At 45.4% G+C, this 25,744-nt stretch overlaps 1 protein-coding gene across 1 annotated transcript in view; it reads left to right on the top strand.

Annotated features, from left to right (window-relative positions):
• The first annotated feature begins 256 nt into the window (after window positions 1-256).
• The window catches only part of LMNB2 (lamin B2), a 62,233-nt gene continuing 36,745 nt past the window's right edge, over window positions 257-25,744 (top strand). Inside the window, exons 1-3 of the mRNA XM_075862984.1 lie at window positions 257-615; window positions 15,704-15,840; window positions 20,057-20,213. Of these exons, the coding sequence (XP_075719099.1) occupies window positions 385-615; window positions 15,704-15,840; window positions 20,057-20,213 (525 nt within the window). The 5' untranslated portion in view covers window positions 257-384. The remainder of the gene's footprint in view (window positions 616-15,703; window positions 15,841-20,056; window positions 20,214-25,744) is intronic.

Genomic DNA, 25,744 nt, shown 5'->3' with positions numbered 1-25,744 from the left:
ATAAAGAAAATCTGCAGCATTTCAAGAGCTACCAATGACACGAAAATGTCCGCGTTCAATAGTTACGGAACTACATTTCCCATGTTTCCACACGGGCGATCCTTTCAGAAAACTAGCTTGGACGCCATCTTGGAACATGGTATGGGCTTTATCAGCGCAGCCATTTACTATGTGAAGCGCTTCAGTGTAGATACGCGATTACCGCACTAGACATGGCCACGCCGGAATCCTAACCTTCTAATGACGTCACACGCTTCCTCTCCTGCCATTGGTTGGAATCTGTTACTCCCGCCATTCAATGAAAAGTGACCGTTGCCTGAGGAGAAAGGAGCTGTAAGGCAAGTCTTCAGATTTTTTTTTTAGCGGGACCCCCTGAATTGTAGCATGGCTACCTCCACTCCTAGCCGCTCAGCACCCCCTGACACCAGGTCTCCAGCACGCGGATCATCTACGCCGCTCTCTCCAACTCGCATCACCCGACTGCAAGAAAAAGAGGCGCTTCGGCATCTCAATGACCGACTGGCCGTTTATATAGACCGGGTTCGGTCCCTGGAGCTGGAGAATGACCGTCTGATGTTAAAGGTTTCCGAGAAGGAGGAGGTCACTACCAGGGAGGTGAGTGCGAAGAACGCATGGCTGTGGTACGGGGATTAGAAACCTTTGTCCGCTCTTCAGACCTCTCATTTATAGGCTGGCCACATTGCGTGCCAAGCTCTGTTGGTTTAAGTGCTGGCAGCTTATTAATCAGTTCTGGGCTGTGGCAGGGACGGGCACGATCTACCTGCCATAATGTGTGGGGATAGTGACATGTGACAGTTCCCCTTGTGTCCTTGTCCCTGGCGCCGCCCCAGGTTTGGTTGTCTGCTCTCGTTAATGGCGCAGGGTGTGGGGAAGGCGCCTCAAACTTAGGTCAACTTGTTTACCGGTCTAGACCGTTACTGGGCTCTTTGCTGCTGGCCCGGGAACTTTTAAAGTGACACTATTCAATAAACTCTACTACTATTGGTCAGAGCAGAGTATGGGAGTTTTTCTTCGCTGTTCTCCATCCGCAGCATTTATCACGTGGACCTTTTTTCTTTATAGGACATTTACATAGTTTGAGGATTATGAGAAGTCTTTTGTTTTTTGCATAACATAGCTTATGAATTGTTTGTCTGCTGCAAAGGATCTGTCTCAGCGCTGTCGTCATGTGTTGTCTATTTAGCTGATAACTTATTGGGATGCTAAGAGAGAGATTTCTATAGCTCACCAGTTTTGGCATATGATCCCCGCTTGCGCACGGATCCTCGCGGTGGCTTAAATCACAAAGGAACAACAAAATATCTTGATCCAGCGCTGGGTTTAAAAGGAAATATTTTCCACTTTATTGAAAAATTTAGTTTAAAAATTGGTGCGAGCACAGAGGGGTGGATGCATAGAGCCCACGCGTTTCAAACTCGTTCTTATTTGTGGCTTAACCAACTCCAGCAGATGACACGGCTCCCCAAACCATCCCTGACTGCGGAAACTTCACACTGGACCGCCAGCAACTTTGATGCCTCTCCACTCTTCCTCCAGACTCTGGGACCGAGATTTCCGAGTGAAATGCAAAATTTATTTTCATCTGAAAACAGGACTTTGGACACTGAGCAACAGTGTTGGTCCACTGTGTTATGTCAAGTCCAGGGTCAACGCAGCCGTAAACCAGGAAATTTTAGAGCCCTTCTGCTGACCAGCTTTATGGAGATGCGGATTTCATTTTCCAGCAGGACTTGGCACCTGCCCACACTGCCAGAAGTACCAATACCTGGTGTAATAACCACAGTATCACTGTGCTTGATTGGCCAGCAAATATGCCTGACCTAAACCCCATAGAGAATCTATGGGGTATTGTCAAGAGGAAGATGAGACACCGGAGTCAACATTGCAGACGAGCTGAAGGCCACTATCAAAGCAACCTGGGCTTCCATAACACCTCAGCAGTGCCACAGGCTGATCGCCTCCATGCCACGCCACATTGATGCAGTAATTCATGCAAAAGGAGCCCCGACCAAGTATTGAGGGCATATACTATACATACTTTTCAGTAGGACAACATTCCGGTATTAAAGGGGTATTCCGGAACTAAAAAATTACATTTATTTAAATAAAACAATGAAAAAGATATAACTTTCCAATGTACTTACGTTTCATCAGATGGCTGTAGCGTCGTATATCCTCCTCTGTCGCCGTCCCATTAGCAATGCAAAATCTGCACTTCCTGTGCAGACCCGTCCATTTGGTCTTCTGCCTTGCTTCCGGTTTCCGGCTTTCACACTGTACGGTTACGTCAAAAATGACGTAACCGTACCACGTGCTTCTTTATTGAATTAGAGCATGCGTGGTGAACACACTCCACCGCGCATGCTCTGTGAAATTATGTGGCTGCGTCTTCAGCGGCCGTGTATATTACACTGCGCATGCGCAAGGTTGAAGGTGTGTAGCGGTGTGTATACGAAGTTGCAGGAATAACGGCCGTTTCGGCCGTCTTCCCGACAGGTGCAGGAGCTGTGACAGCTGCTGTCTCGTACAGCAGCTGCCGCAGCTCCTACAGCGGGGACCGATCGCTGTGTCCCCGCTGTCTAACCCCTTAAAAGCCGCGTTCTATAGAGATCGCGGGTTTTTAGGGGTTGTTACCATCGCCGGCCTGCTACACGATAGCGGCCGGCGATGGTTACTATGGCAACCGGACACCAAACAAAGGCGTCCGGCTATGCCATCGACGGAAGCCTAGTGGGTCCTGACAAAGTCAGGACCCACTATGCTTGCTGTCAGTGAATAGCTGACAGTTCTAATACACTGCACTACGGATGTAGTGCAGTGTATTAGAATAGCGATCAGGGCCTCCTGCCCTCAAGTCCCCTAGTGGGACAAAGTAATAAAGTAAAAAAAAAAGTTAAAAAAGATGTGTAAAAATAAGAAATTAAAAGTTAAAAAAATCCCCCTTTTTTTTCCCTTATCAGTCCTTTTTTATTAATAAAAATATATAAATAAACGATACATAATTGGTATCGCCGCGTCCGTAACGGCCTGAACTACAAAATTATTTCGTTATTTATCCCGCGCGGTGAACGCCGTAAAAGAAAATAATAATATACCGTACCAAAATCACAATTGTTTGGTCACTTCACCTCCCAAAAAATGGAATAAAAATAGATCAAAAAGTTGCATTTACCGAAAAATGGTCCTGATCGAAACTACAGTTCGTTACGCAAAAAATAAGTCCTCGCACGGCTTTATTGATGGAAAAATTATAAAGTTCTGTCTCTTAGAATAAGGTAACACAAAAAGTAAATGATTGTTTACAAATCGTATTTTATTGTGCAAACGCCATAAGACATAAAAAAACTATAAACATCTGGTGTCACCGTAAGGCCGAGTTTACACGAGCGTGTGCGTTTTGTGCAAGCAAAAAGCGCGGCGTTTTGCGTGCGCAAAAAGCACTTAACAGCTCCGTGTGTCAGCCCTTTATGATGCGCGGCTGCGTGCTTTTCGCGCAGCCGCCATCATTATGACACTCCGTTTGGATGTTTGTAAACAGAAAAGAACGTGGTGCTTTTCTGTTTCCATTCATCCTTTACAGTGCTGTTGCGTGAATCACGCGCGTCCCACGGAATTGCTTCCGTGCGACATGCGTGGTTTTCACACACCCATTGACTTCAATGGGTGCGTGATGCGCGAACAGCGCACAAATATAGGACGTCGTGCGTTTCACGCAGCGGACATACGCTGCGTGAAAATCACGTACCTGTCTGCACGGCCCCATAGAGTAACATAGGTCCCTGCGACGCGCGTTGCAAAAACGTATAATACGCTCGTGTAAATGAGCCCTAATCGTATAGCCCCATAGAATAAAGTGAATATGTCATTTATAGCGCACGGTGAACGCTGTAACAAAAATAGAATTAAAAAACAATAGAATTGCTGTTTATTAGTCACCGCGCCACTTAAAAATAGAATAAAAACTGATCAAAAAGCTGCATTCACCCCAAGAAAACTACAATGTATTCCTCAAGTGGTCTAGTTTCCAAAATGGGATCACCTTTTGGGGGTTTCCACTATTTTGGTACCACAAGACCTATTCAAACCGGACATGGTGCCTAATAAAAAGGCGGCCTCAAAATCCACTAGGTGCTCCTTTGCTTCTGAGGCCGGTGCTTCAGTCCATTACCGCCCGAGGGCCACATGTGGGATATTTCTACTGCAGAATCTGGACAATAAGTATTGAGTTGCGTTTCTCTGGTAAAACATTTTGTGCATAAACTTTCTAAATGCTGTTGTGAATACTTTGAGGGGTCTAGTTTCTAAAATGTCGTGTTTCATAGGGGTGTCTAATATATAGGCCCCTCAAAGCCACTTCAGAACTGAACTGGAAGCCCAAAAAAAATAATTAGGCAATACTTCGCTTCTATACGAACTAGTTAGCGATTCACAGTGTGATGAAGTAAGGGGAAGCAGCGCTTATACGAGCGGTGCACCCCCTTCAAACAGCCGATGACTTTTCAGTTCACAGGTAGCAGAGTTACATGATGGGGAATTTGTTTTCCTGTTGTGTAACTCTGCTACCTGTCAATGGAAAAATCAGCTGCCAGAGTGAAAAATGTTTCCACACAGAGGAGTACCGCAAAGAAACACCTGGGAATCAGACATGATGGACTAACATTTTTCCCTGTGGTGGATGACTTTTCAGTTGACAGGTAGCAGAGTTACATGAAGGGGAATTATTTTTCATCGATGGCTAGTTAGGAGCGCTGCTTCCCTTTAGTTTTTTCTTGCTCACTGTGAATCTCCGACACAGGATGCAGCGGCGATCCACAGGTATTGCTCCTTTTATCCCAATTCACATGTTAGAATTCAATTTTTTTTATTTTATATATATATATATATATATATAAAATACAGTATTTAAAACTAAGACTGTATAAACAGTTAATATACATTTAGAAAACGTATAATTATAAAGACCAAACTTTACGTATCATCATATAGGGTCAGTGTTGTTTAAAAACGCAGATATCCAGTGATTTCAGCTTGTGCTAGCAGTAATAGAATGAGAGCACCAAAATGAAGACTGAGATTGCAGAAGTTAGTAGAGCTGGGTGTAGTAGGCGGAGCAAGTGCACTGCTGCATGCACATTGCATGCTGGGACTAGAGCAGTGCATGCAGGGAGGAGAAACACAGGAAGAGAAGAGGAATGAACTTACTGAGCAAAACAAACCTCTCCAGGTAAACAATAGGGAGTAATGTTACTAAAACCATTTATTATCAAGAAAAAGCTAGACAGAGTGCACTAATATATTAATAGAGGAACATTGCATTGATTTAAAAAAAAAAATAAAGTATTGGAAAACCCCTTTAAAATAAAATATTTATATTTTGAGCTTATATAATACTCAAATTTTCTGAGAGGCTAAATTTTGGGTTTTCATTAACTGATACCATAATCATCAACAAAATGCTGGAAATAGATCACTCTGTGTAATGAATCTACAGAATATGAGTTTCACCTTTTTAATTGAATTACTGAAATAAATTTACTTTTGGATGATATTCTAATTCATTAAGAAGGACTAGTATATTTGTGTGTTTGCCATAACATTAAAACCACTGACGGTGAAGTGAATAACATTGATTATCTTGTTAGAATGGTGCTAAAGAGGCGCGATATATTAGGCAACAAGTGAACAAGTCACTTGAGGTTGATGCGTTTGTAGCAGGAAAAATGGGCAAGTGAGAGGATCTGAGTGACTGACGAGGGCCAAATTGTGATGGCTGGACAAATGGGTCAGAGCGTCTCAAACGGCCGGTCTTGGGGAGTGTTCCCAATATGCAGTGGTTAGTATTTACAAAAAGTGGTCCAAGGAAGGACAACTTGTGCAGCACAACAGGGTCATGGGCAGACGAGGTTCATTGGTAAGTGAAGGTTAGCCCGTTTGGTCTGATCCCACTGAAATAGAGGATCATGGAACAATGGAAGGTGGATTGGTGAGATGAATCAAATTTTTCTCTTACAACGTATGGACGACTGGGTTAATGTGCGTCTCTTACCTTGGGAAGAAAGTACATCCTGGCGCCATATTGAAAGAAGGCAAGCTGACTGAGACCGTGTTGATGCTCTAGGCCAGGGGTCTCAAGCACGCGGGCCGCATGCGGCCCCTGGGGCTGTCATCTGCGGGACACAGAGCCGCTAGTATCGGCTCTGCTCCGAGACTCTGGAATTCCCTGACATCGCTGTCCACATATAAACAGCGATGTCTGGGGCTTCCCCAGAGCCGGAGTCCCGAGCAGAGCGCTGGTGTCGGATCTGCTCCGGGTCTCTGTGGAATTCCCTGACATCGCTGCCCATATATGGACAGTGTGTCAGGGTCTTGCCCAGAGCAGAGCGCTGGTGTCGGCTCTGCTCCTGGACTCTGTGGAATTCCCTGACATCTCTGTCCACATATGAACAGCGATGTCTCCCCAGAGCCGGAGTCCCGAGCAGAGCGCTGGTGTCGGCTCTGCTCCGGGACTCTGTGGAATTCCCTGACATCGCTGCCCATATATGGACAGTGTGTCAGGGTCTTCCCCAGAGCGGAGTCCCGGGCAGAGCGCTATTATCGGCTCCGGGACTCTGGGGACGCCTCTGACATCGCTGTCCATACATCGGCAATGATGTCAGGGGCTTCCCCAGAGTCAGAGGTAGGAGTCCCAGTGATGTCAGGAGCACAGCTGGAGTCCCAGGAAGAGCCTACTAGCGCTCTGCGTGGGACTCCAGCTTTGGGCAAGCCCCTGACATCACTGTGGCAGCCTCTACAGAGGGCACTGTGGCAGCCTCTACAGAGGGCACTGTGGCAGCTTCTACAGAGGGCACTGTGGCAGCCTCTACAGAGGGCACTGTGGCAGCCTCTACAGAGGGCACTGTGGCAGCCTCTACAGAGGGCACTGTGGCAGCCTCTACAGAGGGCACTGTGGCAGCCTCTACAGAGGGCACTGGCAGCCTCTACAGAGGGCACTGTGGCAGCCTCTACAGAGGGCACTGTGGCAGCCTCTACAGAGGGCACTGTGGCAGCCTCTACAGAGGGCACTGTGGCAGCCTCTACAGAGGGCACTGTGGCAGCCTCTACAGAGGGCACTGTGGCAGCCTCTACACAGGGCACTGTGGCAGCCTCTACACAGGGCACTGTGGCAGCCTCTACACAGGGCACTGTGGCAGCCTCTACACAGGGCACTGTGGCAGCCTCTACACAGGGCACTGTGGCAGCCTCTACACAGGGCACTGTGGCAGCCTCTACAGAGGGCACTGTGGCCTTATCTACAGAGGGCACTGTGGCCTTATCTACAGAGGGCACTGTGGCCTTATCTACAGAGGGCACTGTGGCCTTATCTACAGAGGGCACTGTGGCCTTATCTACAGAGGGCACTGTGGCCTTATCTACAGAGGGCACTGTGGCCTTATCTACAGAGGGCACTGTGGCCTTATCTACAGAGGGCACTGTGGCCTTATCTACAGAGGGCACTGTGGCCTTATCTACAGAGGGCACTGTGGCCTTATCTACAGAGGGCACTGTGGCCTTATCTTGGGGTGTGTTGCATTATCCACAGAGGGCACTGCGGCACTATCTAAAAAGGGGCTGCCCAATCTTGACGTGTGCTAACTGAGCCGCCGGACTGCATTTAGCGACACTTAAACTGGAAAGCTGGATTGTTGAAATAAGCACGTGGAGAAATATCTCAAATTTTAAACCTAGCGCTATTATTATAGTAATGTAGTATTATTCTAGTAATATAGTGTTATAGTAGTTCAAATAACTAACAATAATTTTGTATTCTATCAAATTTGAAAGTAATGCGGCCCGTCAACTTCCCATTTTTTTCTATATGCGGCCCACTTACCTGGCCGAGTTTGAGACCCCTGCTCTTGGCAATGTTCTGCTGGATAACCTTGGGTTCTGGCAATCATTTGGATGTTACTTTGATATGTTACATAAACATTGTTGCAGATCAAGTACACCCCTTGGGTGACGGTATTGCCTAATGGCGGTGACCTCTTTCAGCAGGATAATGCGCTCTGCTACACTGCAAAAATTGTCAGCGAATGGTTTGAGGAACATAACTGTCAAAGCTTTTTGACTTGTATGCCAAATTCCCCAGATCTCAATCTGATCAAACATAATGTGCTGGAAAAGCAAGTCTGATATGTGGAGGCCCAACTGCACAACTTAGGGGACTTAAAGTGTAGCTAAATGTTTGATAAACTTCTGATGTGATAGTGACATGTCATAAGTTTGGATTGGTGGGGGTCCGAGCACTGAGACCCCCACCAATCGCTAGAACGAAGCAGCTGAAGCGCTCGTGTGAGCGCTCAGCCGCTTCCTGTCTGTTCGGCTTTTTCCGGAAATAAATATATCGGTGTACAGACTCAATAGAAAGTCTATGAGCCCGTACTCCGATACATCGGCTTTCCGGAAAAAGCCGAACAGACACGTAGTGGCTAAGTGCTCACACGAGCGCTTCAGCTGCTTTGTTCTAGCGATTGGTGGGGGTCTCAGTGCTCGGACCCCCACCAATCCAAACTTATGACATGTCAGACGTTTGAACTTTTAACCCCTTCCCGACATTTGCCGTAAATGTACGCCATGGAAAGCATTGACTCCCCGCAAAATGCCGTACATGTACGGCAAATGTTTGGCACCGGCTCAGAAGCTGAGCCGTTGCCATCATCACCGGATCTCAGCTGTATCTTACAGCTGACATCAGACTGTAACGGCGGGGACCGAAATTAGCTTCGATCCCCGCCATTAACCCCTTAAGTGCAGCGCTCAAACGCGATCGCTGCACTTAAGGTGTTTGCAGCTCATCGGAGCCCCAGCAATGAAATTGCCGGGGTTCCGGTGGCTGCAATGGCAACCGGAGGCCTAATACTGGCCTCCCGGTCTGCCTAGCACCGAAGCCGGTCAAGATCCGCCCGGCGGCGGAGCCTGATCGGCTTCCGTAGTTGCCGGCAAGATGGCGCCGGATCAGGAGCTGATGCGGCGTCATCAGCGGTGGAAGTCAGCTGTACTGTACAGCTGACATCCACCTGTAACGGCAGGAACCGGAGCTAGCTCCGATCCCTGCCATTAACCCCTTCGATGCAGCAATCGAAAGCGATTTCTGCATCGTAGCGGTTACTAGCAGATCGCCAGCCCTGACAGGCAATCGGGACTGGCGACTGCTGTTATGACAACAGGAGACACAATGGTCTCCTGCTCTGCCATTACGGAAGCCGATTAGGCCCCGCCGAGAGGCGAAGCCTAATCGGCTTGCTGTCAGTGAATGACTGACAGATCTAATACATTGCACTACATAGGTAGTGCAATGTATTAGAAAAAAAAAAATCTGACCGTTGGACCTTCAAGTCCCCTAGTGGGACTTGAGAAAAAGTATAAAAAAAAGTGCAAAAAATCAAAGTTTGAAAACAATAAAAGTTTCAAGTAATCAAATAAAACACAATCCACATGTATTTGGTATCGCCATGACCGTAACGACCTGAGGTATCAAAATATGATATTATTTATTGCACGCGGTGAACAGCGTAAAAAAAAAACCGTAAAAAACTTTACCAGAGTTTCTGTTTTTTGGTCACTTTGCCCTACAAATATTAGAATAAAAAGTGATCAAAAATTCGCACGTATCCAAAAATGGTACCTATAAAAACTATAGCTCGTCCCGCAAAAAACAAGCCCTCATACACCTCCGTCGACAAAAAAATTAAAAAGTTATGGTTCTCACAACTTGGCGACAGACATTCTTTTTACAAAAGTGCTATAAATGAGGTATCGCCAGAATCGTACTGACCCGCAGAATAAAGTTAACATGTAGTTTATAACGCATGGTGAACGCTGTATAAGAAAAAACGAAAAAAGCTGTGCCAGAATTGCGTTTTTTTTTGTTTACCTGGCATCCCAAAAAATAGGATAAAAGGTGATCATAAAGTCGCATGTACCCCAAAATGGTACCAATAATAACTACAGCTCGTCCCACAACAAACCAGCCCTCATACCGCTACGTCTATGAAAAATAAAATCAGTTATGGCTCCAATAAGTCAGGAAATAAAAAAAATATGCAGTTGTGCCCGAGGGGAACATTTCTTTTGTTTCAAGAGGCGATTTATCAAGGACCTAAAATTAGGGAACCAGGAAGGGGAGAGCCCAAACATATCCGCTGGAAGCGCCGGTGCCCGTATTATACCAGGACAACACTTTCCCAGCAAAATTCCCCAAACTACAAAAGGTGCGGAGTGTGGACCAAAAGGGGGATAAGAAATGACACCATTTATCAGTGCGACACTGGCTTGTGCGGAAAGGATTGCTTCACAGCGTAACACACATCTATGGATTATTTTTATTTTTTATACCACCTGACTATGCCCATTATATACTCCGCCCCGATTACATGTACCCCCACATTATAAATGGAAACACCAGCAATACTCAAACAAATATAGTACCAAGCAAAATCCGCTCTCCAAAAGCCAAATGGTGCTCCCTCGGCTCTGAACCCTACAGCGTGCCCAAACAGCAGTTTCCTTCCACATATATGGCATCGTCATACCCGGGAGAACCCTTTTAACAATTTTTGGGGTGTGTGTCTCCAGCGTAATAAGCTTGGCATGACATATTTGCCACTGAATGGCATATCTAGGGAAAAATAGAAATTTTTAATTTGCACCATCCGCAGCGCATTCATTTATGGAAAAGACCTGTGGGGTGAAAATGCTCACTACACCCCTTAATAAATGCCTTGAGGGGTGCAGTTTCCATAATGGGGGTCACTTCTCAGGGGTTTCTTTTTATTATTTCACATCTGAGCCTCTGCAGTTGTGAACCAATACTTTGTAAATCGCCAAATTAGGCCTCCACTCCGCATGGTACTCTTCACTCCTGAGCCCTGTCAAATGTCCAGGCAAAAGATTAGGGCCACATGTAGGGTGTTTCTAAAACCGGGAAGCACCGCATAATAATTAGAGAGCTGTCTTGTTATGGTGGCACAAGCCGGGCACCACATATTGGCATATCTATGGAAAAAAATCCAATTTTCACTCTGCAACATCGAGTGAACACTAATTTCTACAAAACACCTGCAGGGTTAAAATGCTTACTACACCCCTTGGTAAATGCATTGAGGAGTGTAGTTTCCAAAATGGGGTCACTTCTGGGGGGTTTCCACTGTTTTGGGCCCACAGGCGCCCAGAAACCAATCCAGCAACATCTGCACTCCAAATGGCGGTCCTTCCCTTCTGAGCCCTGCCGTTTGCCCAAACAGCAGTTTATGACCACATATGGGGTATTGCCGTACTCAGGAGAAATTGCTTTACAAATCTTGGGTTCTTTTTTTCCTTTATTTGTTGAGAAAATGAAAAAATTTGCGCTAAAGCTACGTCTTATTGAAGAAAAAGGATTGTTTTTATTTTCACTGCCCAATTCTAATAAATTCTATGAAACATCTGTGGGTTCAAAATGCTCACTACACCCCTAGACCCTAGGTGAATTCCTCAAGAGGTGTAGTTTCCTAAATGGAGTCCCTTTTTTGGGCGTTTTCATTGTTTTGTCCCCTCAGGGGCTTTGCAAATGTGACCTGGCCTCCGCAAATCATTCCTTCTAAATGTGATCTCAAAAAGCCAAATAGTGCTTTCCCTTCTAAGCCCTGCCGTGTGTCCAAACAGCCGTTTATTACCACATGTGGGGTATTGTTTTACTTGGGAGAAATTGCTTTACAAATTTTGTGGTGCTTTTTCTCCTTCAGTCCTTCTGGAAATGAGAAAAAATTAGCTAAACCTAGATTTTTTTTGAAAAAATGTAGATTATTATTTTCAGGGCCTACTTCCAATAATTTCTGCAAAAAAACTGTGGGGTTAAATCGCTCACTATACCCCTAGATAATTTCCTTAATGGGTGTAGTCTCCAAAATGGGGTCACTTGTGGGGGGTTTCCACTGTTTTGTCCCCTCACGGGCTTCGTAAATGTGACATGGCCTCCGCAAACCATTCCTGCTAAATGTGGACTCCAAAAGCCAAATTGCACTCCATCCCTTCTAAGCCCTGCCGTGTGTCCAAATATCCGTTTATTACCACATGTGGGGTATTGTTTTACTCGGGAGAAATTGCTTTACAAATTTTACGGTGCTTTTTCTCCTTCAGTCCTTGTGGAAATGAGAAAAAATTAGCTAAACCTACATTTTCTTTGAAGAAATGTTGATTTTAATTTTCACGGCCTACTTCCAATAATTTCTGTAAAAAACCTGTGCGGTCAAAATGCTCACTACACCCCTAGATAATTTCCTTGAGGGGTGTAGTTTCCCAGATGGGGTCACTTTTGGGGGATTTTGACTGTTTTGGCACCGCAAGAGCCCTTCAAACCTGACATGGTGCCTAAAATATATTCTAACAAAAATAAGGCCCCAAAATCCCCTAGGTGTTCCTTTGCTTCTGAGGCCGGTGCTTCATTCCAGTAGCACGCTACGGCCACATGTGGGATATTTCCTAAAACTGCAGTAACTGGGCAACAAATATTGAGTTGCATTTCTCTGGTAAAACCTTCTGTGTTATAAAAAAAAATTGTATTAAAAATTTATTTCTGCAAAAAAATATGAAATTTGTAAATCTCACCTCTACTTTGCTTTAATTCCTGTGAAATGTGTAAAGGGTTAAGACATTTTCTAAATGCTGTTTTGATTACTTTGAGCGGTGCAGTTTTTAAAATGGGGTGACTTTTTGGGGGTTTCTAATATATAAGGCCCTCAAAACCACTTCACAACTGAACTGGCCCCTGTAAAAATAGCCTTTTGAAATTGTCTTGAAAATGTGAGAAATTGCTGCTAAAGTTCTAATCCTTGTAACGTCATAGAAAAATAAAAGGATGTTCAAAAAACGATGCCAATCTAAAGTAGACATATGGGTGATGTTAATTAGCAACAATTTTGTGTGGTATAACTGCCTGTCTTACAAGCAGATACATTTAAATTGAGAAAAATGCTAATTTTTGCAATTTTTCGCTAATTTTTGGTGTTTTTCACAATTAAATACTCAACATATCGAGCAAATTTTGCCAGTAACATAAAGTCCAATGTCTCACGAGAAAACATTCTCAGAATCGCTTGGATAGGTAAAAGCATTCCGGAGTTATTACCACATAAAGTGACACATGTCAGATTTGAAAAATGAGGCTCTGTCAGGAAGGTCAAAAGTGGCTAAAGAGGGGAGGGGTTAAAGGGGTTTTCCCAGAATCATGAATTATTACCTATCCACTGGATAGGATGATAATTTTCTGTTTGCTGGTGGCACCACCGCTGGGACTCCCACTGAATGAGAGGGTTCGTACCGCCTGTTCTCACAATCGGTAGAGGTCCCGGCGATCAGAAATTTACCTGTCCTTTTGGATAGATGATGATTTACGATTCTGGGAAAACCCCTTGTAAAGGATCTGCTGCTGACGTCTTCGTGCCAGATATGACAGCACACCTTCATAGGTCTTGTGGGATACATTTCCTGACCGGTTAGAGCTGTTTAGGCAGCACAAAGTGGTCTTACACAATATGAGGTCTTTAAAGAGGATCGGTCACTAGGTCCTAGGATCTAATTTACATATTTGTAGCCCATTTCCTCCCTATTTCCATCTGCATTTTTCTTTTCTTCTTGCCCCAACACCTTATTCTGGAGTTAGTGTCCCGTTTGTTTTTTTTTTGTGCTGAAATATAAATTGACTGTACACTTCACAGCCTCTGACACCGTCCAAGATGGCTTCACCTAGGGCCGCCATCAGGGCAGTACTACTGTGACTGGCGTCAGGGGCCTTGCCGGCCTGCTGTAACTTCTCCCGCTCCTGGCAGGCAGTCAGGAGAGGGAGAGTACTAATAAAACATGCTTTCCCCCCCTCAAATAAATATTGTCTCGCCGCTCCCGCCCTCTGGCTCCCTCTGGCCGCTCCCGCCCTCTGCCTCGCTCCCGCGCTCTCGATATACAGTATAGTTCTAGGCTGGGGCTACATGACAACTTTGGCCACGACAACCGGTCCATGGCAAACTCTTTGTCCAGAAGCCTACATTGCAAGTAAAATTACTGTGACCACATTTACTGTCATTACTTGCCATGTAGCCGCAGCCTAAAGCTATACTATATATCAATATATATTTAACACTGGTCGAATGCAGAGATCGCTATGGGATCAGCTTTGGGAAATTTGCTCTACAAAAGCTTATTTGCACACTATTCACTGTAAGCTCTGACATGCGCCCAGCTTGTATGAAATGTCCACATATTTGGTATCGTTGAAGTCGACAGAAGTTTCCAAATATGTATTCAGGTGTGTTTACCCAGTGACATGCACCAGATGTAAAAACAAAATTACCTAAAAATACATATTCATATTTTTATTCTTATTTTTCTTTTTTCTTTTTACAATTTTTAAAGTAATCGCTTATATTTTACACCATATGGAAGCCCAACATGTTCGGAGAATAACAAGACCAAATACATGTAGGTTGGAAGAGTAATAGAACAATTTGTTTTATGTGCCTGACCCATGGTTTAGTGCACTGTAACTGACACCAGTACCAAAATCCGTTAACGTACAAATGTGAGTGCACCACTTTCCGTTGCCCAACCCTAGGTAATGGAGGGGGGCCCAGACTCCTTGGCTGTATGGGGCCCAGGAATTCCGGCCCTTTCTTCACCCAGGGAAATTCACCTGGGTTTGCCTTGTTGGTTACCTACAGTGAACCTATGTATCGGGGGGCAATAACTCGAATGAGGGAGGGGGCAGAAAGGAAAAAAAGAACGTGATGGAAACCGGGAGGAAGCGGACTATAGGTAACGCATGTAAATGAGATTCTAGTGACACGTCATCTCTTTATGCCAATTGACATAAAGACAAATTGCTTAGGAGAGAAAACAATTTTCAAACAATGTTGAACTGGAGCCCGTTACCTTTTTTGCAAAAATGGCAGCTGCAATATATTTTTAGAAAAGGTGTGAATATGTCAAATAAAATTAATATTTCATATATACTAAAAGATGTGGAAAACACAGTATAAGCGAAACTTGAGTTTTTTTCCCTTTTTATCACAAAGATGTTCGCTACATCACCAACTAGGAATGTACATGTCTATAGTGATGTTTATGCTACATCTTATGCAGCCAATGGGTTAGGCTGGGTTTAACACCAACGTTCGGCTTTCTGTTCTGCTCTGTCAAGAGGATCAGAACATCGGAAATACGGGAAGCGCCGGTTCTGTCTCATACCGGACTTTAATGTATTCCGTCACTGTCCATGGTTTTACCAGAAACAACAGCGCAGCATGTTGCGCTATTGTTTAAACTCGTTCACATCTGCGTTGGTGGTTCCGCTAGGGGCCTTCGTCGTAGATCCGGCCGAGAATACAAAAACGATAGCACAGTATGCTGCACTATTGTATATGGTAAAGCCACGGACACCTGACGGAACGCTGAGATTAGATTATTTTTCATGAGTTAACCCCTCTAATCAAACACTAGGTATAATACATAAATTCCACAGGTCTTGCTATCTTCACAAATGGTCACCAAACAGTGTTCTAATCCCAACTATTAATCATATAGCACATCACGCTCTTCTACAGATACTGGATCGATAGAATTTTAATATGAGCAATGTACGGCTCTGTACTCATTTTGTTTTACTGTGTTGCAGGTTAGTGGGATCAAGATCCTATATGAATCTGAACTTGCTGATGCTCGAAAAGTATTGGATGAAACCGCAAGGGACCGAGCAAGACTGCAGATTGAGTTAGGAAAGTATCGGTCAGACCTTGATGAAGTAACAAAAACGTAAGTATGCATAAGATGACTTCCCGCTTAACCCCTTCCCGACATTTGTCGTAAGTATACGTCATGGAAAGCCAGTGCTTCCCGCAAAATGTTGTATACTTACGACAAATGTTTGGCACCGGCTCAGAAGCTGAGTCAGTGCCATAATCGCCGGATCTCAGCTGTATCTGACAGCTGACATCCGGCTGTAATGGCGGGGACCGAAATTAGCTTCGATCCCCACCATTAACCCCTTAACTGCAGTGCTCAAATGCGATCGCTGCACTTAAGGTGTTTGCAGCTCATCGGAACCCCAGCAATGAAATTGCCGAGGTTCCGGTGGCTGCAATGGCAACCGGAGGCCTAATACTGGCCTCCCGGTCTGCCTAGCACCGAAGCCGGTCAAGATCCGCCCGGCGGCGGAGCCTGATCGGTTTCCGTAGCTGCCGGCAAGATGGCGCCGGGTCAGGAGCTGATCCGGCGTCATCAGCGGTGGAAGTCAGCTGTATGTTACAGCTGACATCCACCTGTAAGGGCAGGAACCGGAGCTAGCGCCGATCCCTGCCATTAACCCCTTCAATGCAGCAATCGAAAGCGATTGCTGCATCGCAGCGGTTACTAGCAGATCGCCAGCCCTGACAGGCAATCAGGACTGGCGACTGCTGTTATGGCAACAGGAGACACAAGCCGATTTAGGTCCCGCCGGGAGGCGAAGCCTAATCGGCTTGCTGTCAGTGAATGACTGACAGATCTAATACATTGCACTACATAGGTAGTGCAATGAATTAGAAAAAAAAATATCTGACAGTTGGACCTTCAAGTGGGACTTGAGAAAGTGTAAAAAAAAAAAGTGAAAAAAAATACGTTTAAAAACAAAAAAAGTTTGAAGTATTAAAATAAAACACAATCCCCCTTTTACTCTTATCAAGTCCTTTATTATTGAAAAATAATAATAAACCATACATATTTGGTATCGCCGTGACCGTTACGACCTGAGGTATCAAAATATTATATTAATTATTGCACGCGGTGAACAGCGTAAAAAAAAAACCCGTAAAAAAAACTTTACCAGAGTTTCAGTTTTTTGGTCACTTTGCCCTACAAATATTAGAATAAAAAGTGATCAAAAAGCCAATCAGCTACGGACAGTGTCAGGGCGGCTTGCGCTGTGTTGTGTTCCCTGTTGCGAGAACACACACAGACAGGTGCTTCTGCAGAGAGCGCTCTCTCACAGGAGGGAACACAGCACAAGCCGCTCTGACACTGTCCGTAGCTGATTGGACAGTGTCCGAGCGAAGACATCGCGCCCCCTTGACAGTTCAGAAGCTTACATATCGGGCGCCAAATATAACCGCACCGATATGTAAGTAACGGAGGAAGATAGGAAAATAATTTCAAGTGAGACAGGGTTTGTTGAAGCCCTGCCTATTCATGCTGCACATATATGGGCAGGTGAAAGGTTCTCTTTAAAGGGAAGGTGTCATGAATTTTTTTTTTTATCATATTGCTTTTAGTATGATAAAAAAATAAAATTTATTTATTTGTGTTTCGTGTGTTCTACTTTTTACTTTATTTTTTATTTTTATTTTTTTACTTCTCTATGGGGGCTGCCATTTTTTGTTTCCATCTCTGTATGTGTCGATTAACGACACATACAGAGATGGAATACGGCACATACATGGGGAGCCGTTCCATTCACTACAGCGTACGCCGTCTGTGTGGGAACGGCACATGCACCGCTCCCACACAGACCAAAAAGCAGGTCTTTGGTCTTGTGATACACACCACTTCTATGTGAGATGAGGGAGTGTCGGTCCTGGTGGCACCTTCCTTCCCAGTTGAGCCGCCAGTGCAGGAATGCTGGGCATAGGGCTGAGCGATTTATGACCTAAATCAAAATCCCGATTTAATTGAACATGTAACCTCTATTTATGATTAATGAACGATTAAGGCCACACCGCTTTCGCATGCTACGCTATTGAATTAATAATTATCCCCTGAGCCTGCTGTCTACTACTGTTTATGATATACCCCTGACACTGCCCCCACACAGTATAACTCTCCCCACACAGTATAATGTAGTCATAGAGCCCTTGATGCAGTAGTATGCCCCATAGTCCTCCCCACATAGCTACAATAGTGCCTAATAAAACACAAACTCTCCTAATCTTGTTCCAAAGAGGAGTGGAGGAGATCCCTCTGGTATGTGTGGCTCGGTGCAGACAGGCACGATGACATCACTGCCTCGAACCTGTCTGCATTAAGCGGTTTGGTACAGACAGGCACGAGACAGTGGTGTTATTGCGCTGATCCGTGAGCGTCCAGTGTTACATAAGTCCCTGCTCTGCTATTCACTAACAGCCCCTGCTCTACCATTTGGACTCAACTGCATCTTTGTCCTGAGGAAATCGGTTAAAAAAAAAAAAACGAACCGACAAACGAAATGCACAAGATGATATCTGTTATCCGCGCTGAATTTCAGTTTTCGTCTTTTTTCCCCCATTTAATTGCCAGCACTAGCCGGGCGGCTCCTGATGGCGTCACACAGGCGCGCACAAAGAGCTTTACTGGCTCAGTCCTGGCGGCTGACATTATTAGGTGCCACCTGGTGGTCCAGCGTTAGCAGCTCAGTGCAACCGTGTAGGAGCCTTTACAGGCGTCCTTAACGTCTCATTGTGACCTCTGGTATGATCGTCTAGAACAGGGGTCTCAAAGTTGGCCGGGTAAGTGGACCACATATAGAAAAATATGTGAAGTTGACGGGCCACATTACTTTCAAAATGTTATACATTACAAAATTATTGTTAATTAGTTATTTGAACTACTATAACACTGTTACTATAATACTACATTACTATAACAATACTACATTACTATAATAATAGCGCTAGGTTTAAACTTACCGGAAATGTGCGAGATTTCTTCACGTGCTTATTTCAACAATCCACTTTTACAGTTTAAGTGTCGCTAAATGCAGTCCGGCAGCTCAGTTGGCAGCGTTTGGCAGACACAAAAATGTAAAAATTAGGCAGCCCCTCTGTAGATACTGCCGCAGTGCCCTCTGTAGATGCTGCCACACACACCCCTTGTAGATAGCTCCATTGGGGCTCCCTCTAGGAGTGGAATCCCCAGCCAGAGCGTTGCCGACGCTTTGGCCAGGGATTCTTCTGCTGGAGGAGCCCCTGATGTCACTGTTCATACAGTGACGTGAGTGGATCCTCCTGGACCGGAATGTGATGTCAGGGGAAACCCCAGGGCGGGTGTCCCAGAGCGGAGCACTAGTATAGGCTCTACTCCAGAACTCTGGGGAAGCAACTGACATCCGTGTCCATATATGGAAAGTGATGTCAGGGGCTTGCACAGAGCTGGAGTCCAGGAGCAGAGCCGCTTCTAGCACCCTGCCTGGGATTCCATCTCTGCTCCTGAAATCACTGTTCATATATGGACAGAGATGTCAGGGGCAAACCCAGAGCTGGAGTCCTGGGCAGAGCACTACTACTGGGACTCCAGCTGTTCTCTTGACATCACTGTCCCGTTTCGGCGGAATCCCTAGACATCGCTGTCCATATGTGGACAGCGATGTCAGGGGATTCCAGAGTCCCGGAGCAGAGCCTATGCTAGCACTCTGCCCGAGACTCCGCTCTGAGCAAGACCCTGACATCGCTGTGCATATATGGACAGTTTTGTCAGGGTCTTCCCCAGAGCGGAGTCCCGGGCAGAGCGCTAGTATAGTTTCTGCTCCGGGACTCTGGAATTCCCTGACATCGCTGTGCATATATGGACAGAGTCCCGGAGCAGAAACTATACTAGCGTTCTGCCCGGGACTCAGGCTCTGGGGAAGCCACAGACATCGCGTGTCCATTCATGGACAGTGATGTCAGGGGATTCCAGAGTCCCAGAGCAGAGCCTATGCTAGCGCTCTGCCCGGGACTCTGCTCTGGGGAGGACCCTGACAAAAACTGTCCATATATTGACAGCGATGTCGTGGATTTCCACAGAGTCCCGGAGCAGAGCCGATACTAGCGACTCTGTGTCCCGCTGGCCGCAGATGACCGCCTCAGGGGCCGTGTGCTTGAGACCCCTAGTCTAGCCGATGGTTCCTTTTGTAGTCTCTTCTGCTGAAGATTCTAGGAGCATGGTGCTGAATGACTCTTGTGTTTTTATTCCAACAGATTTTTGTTACTTTTTTATTTTCCTTCTCTGAAAGTCTTGCTATAATTTCTTCCCTTTTACCCAGCCTGAAGAAGAAAGATGCAGATCTACTTCAAGCTCTTCATCGTAATAAAGACCTGGAGGCCTTGCATTTCAGGAGTGAGGCTGAACTTACTACAGCCCTTGACGAGAAGCGTAATCTGGAAGCTGATTTGGCTAGTCTACGTTCTCAGCTTGCTAAGGTACACTTCCATTGCAACCTTTTGTGAGTATGTAAAAGATTTAAAGAGCTATACACCATGGCATGTAAGCGGTTAACGGCCTGGATCAGTTCTCATGTATGGTGGTTCTCATATGTTTTGATCTGAAGTTCTGTTCTGTTTTTGTCATAAACCACTTTCCCTTGTTATTACAGCTGTATCCTCCAAACGATATGCCACAGATAGAAAAGTAAGCATGCGACCAGACCACATCGTTCTCCATCCTCCATTGTAAACACTGCATCCAGGAAACTAGCACAGGCGCAGTGTTTTACAATGAGGGTTGCAGAGTTAGGTGTCTTGTCACATGATTCTCTATCTGCGGCCATATTATGGACTGGTGTGGTGGGCAGACAGAAGGTACAGTTGTCATACTAAGGGGGGCACGGCTTGTGAGCGCATGAAAAGGACCATAACTTCAGATAAAAATTGATTATAAAGTTACTAAAATCATGTTTACAATGCATTATTGAAGATTTTCCTGAAGTGGCCAGCCTTTTTTAGGAATCTCTGCTTTAAAACAAGACCAGGATCAAGACTGCAGTCGCCATCTTGCCTGAGCTAGAACAGGCTGAAATGGGAGCTGCATAGATGTACAGCTCCAACTTCAGCCAGTGTGAAGCAGCAGAGAAAGGGCTTGCGGGCAGCGTTGCAAGGAGAGGAGGAGGAGGTGATTCTGCTCCTGTCCCTGTATGGCTTTATATAACCCCTAGGGCCAAGTTAACATAAGGTTGTCTTTTTTTCCCCGATAACGGGTGAGACGATAAGCAGTTGCCCATCTAATCGCCTCTGTGCCTAAATAGTTTTATACACTTTTCCAGTTCTATAGCGATACTTGTTTCAGTCATAAATGACATTTTCACCTACTGACCTCTATAAACAATATTATTCAATAAATCCCCCCCCCCCCCCCCAAAAAAAATTGGTGATAATGCATTCGATTAAGTTGGCGCGTTTCTGCAGTTTTGGCGTTTTGTTTTTTTTAACACACACCTGTGGACGTAGACGTGTGGTTTGTATGATCGTTTCCTATCTTAGTTTTTTGCAGAGTACATTTTTGTTTTACTAAAATGTGTATTAAAGCAGACCCCTTATACGAAGTTGAGATTTCGTGCAATTTTTACTTGAAATCGCTGATTCAAATTTACATGAAGTTCGTTGCTCATATAAATGAAGTTTAATTTTTATTCACAGTATGCGGTGTGCTTTCTCAAAAACTAGATTTTAGTAGCACAGTAGCTGTGTGGCGCGTGCAGAGTATTCTTTTTTTTTTTTTTTTTTTTTTATATCACATTTGTGGATGAAGGTCAAATGTTGCAGAGTCGACTACGTTCTTAATCCCCTTGCACACGACCGTAAAATAGTCCGTAATTGCGAACTGTAATTACGGACCCATTAATTTCTACAGCCGGCTGACACCTTCCTGTATATATTTGCAGGAAGGTGTCCGTGCCGTAGAAGCCTTCCCTAAAAAATAGGACATGTCCTATTTTTTTCACCTTACGGACCATACTCTCATGCTTTATAATGATTACGGGCACGGTCCTGTGCATGGGGCCTTAAAAAGACAAGCTATAAAAAGATGGGCATATTGGTGTCCATTATATTCATGTGGACAGTTTTGTCAGGGTCTTCCCCAGAGTCCCGGGCATGTTAAAAAAAATATATAGAAAACCGATAAATATACAAGACAAAAGGCTATAGGACTCACCCAGGTTTTAGACAACAGAAAATAGGAAAAAAAAATTAATGTTTTACTACATTTAGAAAGAAATAACTATTTGTTAAAAAAAAGTGTTCTGTTAAACCACATTGTGAGAGGCATAACTTTTTTTTTATATTTTTTTTCCATCGATTGAGCGGTGTGAGGGCTTATTTTTGCAGGACGAGCTGTGGTTGTTGTGGCACCATTTGTAGCGCGAAGGTGACCAAAAAAACGACGATTCTGGTGTTTCATTAAAAAAAAAAATAATTATGTTCGTTCACCATGCGAGTTAAATAATGGTATATTGTAATAGTCTGGACTTCTAGGGATGCAGCAATACCAATTTTTTTTTAAAATGTAAAAAAAAAAATGGATATTCTGCTTTTGGAAAAAATGGGAAAAGGATTTTTTTTTACACTCATGAAAATGTATCTAACTTTTTTTACATATTTTATTAGTTCCCCCTAGAGGACTTGAAACAGCGATTGCTGGTACAATACACTGCAATACAAATGTATAGTATTGTAATTTTTACAGGCTTCTGCTAAGCCCTTCCAGAGGCATGGCTTAGCAGAGGCAGACCTGGGGGCCTTCATTAGGCCCCCAGGCTGCCATGACAACCATCGGCATCCCCCCCCTCCTAACGGTTTCAATGCCGCAGCTGTTCCTGGCCGTTAGAGCAGCGTGTCCCCTGTAAAACACAGCTGAAACCTGCATGGTATCGCGCGGGCCCCGCTCAAAACATCAAGGGGTTAAGCAAGAGGTCAGTGCGTCTTATATTCAATGGTGATGAAAATGGAAACCTATGGTTTCCGTTTGTCGGTCAGCGCTCCGTTCCAACTGAAAGCTCCATCGGAACAGAGCCCTAGCGCAGATGTGAACGAAGCCTAACTCTGTGTGTGAGTCTAGAGATTGTTTTATAGGGAGTCACATTCTCCCAGGCAGCTTCTTAACCCATTCAGTTCCTGCTGCATTTCAAGGCTTAGGCGGGATTCACACGACCGGGTCCCGCCCGAGTGCCGGCCGGTAAAATCGGCCATGGACAGTGACATCAGCGGCAACTCCTGAAGGGGAATCCCCATGTGTTCGGGGATTCCGCTTCAGGAGTTTCCCCTGATGTCACTGCCCAGATATGGACAGAGACATCAAGCGCTAGCGGCTAGCACATACCTCCCTGCTCTGCTATAGTGGCATCGCTACAGTAGTAGTAGCAGCAGCAGCTGCTAGCGGCGCCATCGAAGGTGTCGCCAGGCCAGGGCGCTTTTAAAACAAGCAGGGGAAGTGAGCCAGCGCAGTGCTCCCTTCCACCTGCTGTACACCCCGGCCCTGCCACACAGTGTAGCGTACAGCCATTCGTCAGAATGGCATCAACTCCTCCTCCTCACATGCACTCTGCGCTGTGAGGAGGATATAGAGCGCAAGCGCCGGAAAACCCGGCCATCACTCGGGACACATCCCGGTGATGGCAGTGTATTACCCGGCCCCATAGACTTCTATGGGAGCCGGGCGGCCGGGTACCCGGCCGAAAATAAAGCATGTCCTATTTTTTGACGGCCGGTTTTCCAGGCCGTCAAAAAATCGGTCGTGTGAATAGCCCCATTAGGGGTCTATTATTTCTAATGCAGCCGGGTGCCTGCCGATTTATGAACGGCCGGCACCCGGCCGGGAAACCCTGTCGTGGGAATGAGGCCTAAGGCCTCATGCACACGACCGTATTTTTTCCCACCCGTAAATACTGGCGTAAATACGGGTCCGGTGTCACACGTATTCCACCCGTTTTGCACCAGTATTTACGAACCCGTGCTCGTAAATATGGGTCCGGTGTCACACGTATTCCACCCGTATTTACGAGCACGTTTTTGGTGGCAAAATAGCACTGCACTAATCGGCAGCCCCTTCTCTCTATCAGTGCAGGATAGAGAGAAGGGACAGCCTTTTCTGTAATAAAAGTTAAAGAAATTCATTCTTACCCGGCCGTTGTCTTGGTGACGCGTCCCTCTCTTCACATCCAGCCCGACATCCCTGGATGACGCGGCAGTCCATGTGACCGCTGCAGCCTGTGATTGACCTGTGATTGGCTGCAGCGGTCACATGGCCTGAAACGTCATCCAGGACGTCGGGCCGGATGTCGAGAGGGACGCGTCACCAAGGCAACGGGCGGGAGACCGGACTGGAGGAAGCAGGAAGTTGTCGGTAAGTATGAACGTCTTTTATTTTTATTTTTTACAGGTTTATACTGATCGGTAGTCACTGTCCAGGGTGCTGAAACAGTTACTGCCGATCAGTTAACTCTTTCAGCTCCCTGGACAGTGACTATTTACTGACGTCGCTTAGCAACGCTGCCGTAATGACGGGTGCACACATGTAGCCACCCGTTATTACGAGAGCTCCATAGACTTCTATGGACTGTCCGTGCCGTTATTACGGCCTGAAATAGGACATGTTCTATCTTTTTCAACGGCACGGGCACCTTCCTGTGAGAAAACGGGAAGGCACCCGTCGCCAATAGAAGTCTATGAGCCCGTTATTACGGGTCGTGATTACGACCCGTAATAACGGGAGTTTTTACGGTCGTGTGCATGAGGCCTTAAGCTGTAGCCACCCTATAGTTTCCTAAAGGGAATGTGTTGCCAGAAAAACATGTTTGTTTTTTTTTAATTAAACATTTAGTGTGTAGGTGATTAAACATTGTTCAAATTTTTTTTATTTTTTTCACGAGTCAGGAAATATTATAAATTAATTCTAATTTATAATATTTCCCATTGCTGGTCACTAGATGGAGCTATTCCCAAAATTGCAGCATTGCAAAATTGGGTAAAAAGCCCTCGCTCTAGTGAGCTCTCAGCATCCCCCCCTCCTTTATCCTGGCTAGTGCCGGGATAAACGAGGGGTTTGAACGGTCTAACCTCCTACACTGTGTGTCGCCATTTTTTGTGCTAACACACAGTGTAGTAGGTTTACATACAGTAGTAAACGTACACGAACATACATAGAAATCTCTTACCTGCTCCTGCCGCCGCGGCTCCCTCCGGCCCGTCCGCTCCGTCTGCTGCCGCTGGTCCAAGTGCACAAGTCCGGAAGCCGCGACCGGAAGTAGTAATCTTACTGTCTGGCCGCGACTTCCGGTCCACAGGAAAATGGTGCCGGACGGCGCGCATTTCAAATTGGACTGTGTGGGAGCGGCGCATGCGCAGTTCCCACACAGACGGCGTACATGTTAGTGGATGGAACGGGCCCCGTTCGCAGTCCCTATGGGACTGTGGCTGCCGTATTCGATGTCTGTATGTTTCGTTAATCGACACATACAGAAATGGAAAAAAAAATGGCAGCCCCCATAGGGAAGAAAAAGTGTAAAAATAAGAAAACGTAAAACACACACACAAATAAATATAAACGGTTTTAATAAAGCACTAACATCTTTAACATATTAAAAAAAAAATTGTGATGACACTGTTCCTTTAAGCCTTAAAATGCAGCAGGAACTGAATGGGTAAATTAAGTGGTTTTTCTTTATCTTCATCTTTATGATAAAGCAGTGACCGTGGAGGCCTCAGTGCTGGTAATTTACAATGCTCTGTGAAGTGCTGCTGGTAATAAATCTTAAGAGACTTGCCACTTAAAGTGTAGCTAAATGTTCGACAAACTTCTGACATGTCAAAGTGACATGTCAGAAGTTTGGATTGGTGAGGGTCCGAGCACTTAGACCCCCACCAACCGCTATAGAACGAAGCCACTGAAGCACTCGTGTGAGCGCTCAGCCGCTTCGTGTCTGTTCGGCTTTTTTCGGAAATGAATGTATCGGTGTACA

Source organism: Rhinoderma darwinii, chromosome 1 (assembly GCF_050947455.1).
Source record: "Rhinoderma darwinii isolate aRhiDar2 chromosome 1, aRhiDar2.hap1, whole genome shotgun sequence".
NCBI lineage: Eukaryota > Metazoa > Chordata > Amphibia > Anura > Rhinodermatidae > Rhinoderma > Rhinoderma darwinii.
Note: the sequence above shows the minus strand (reverse complement) of the source record. Positions and strands in the feature narration are given on the sequence as shown.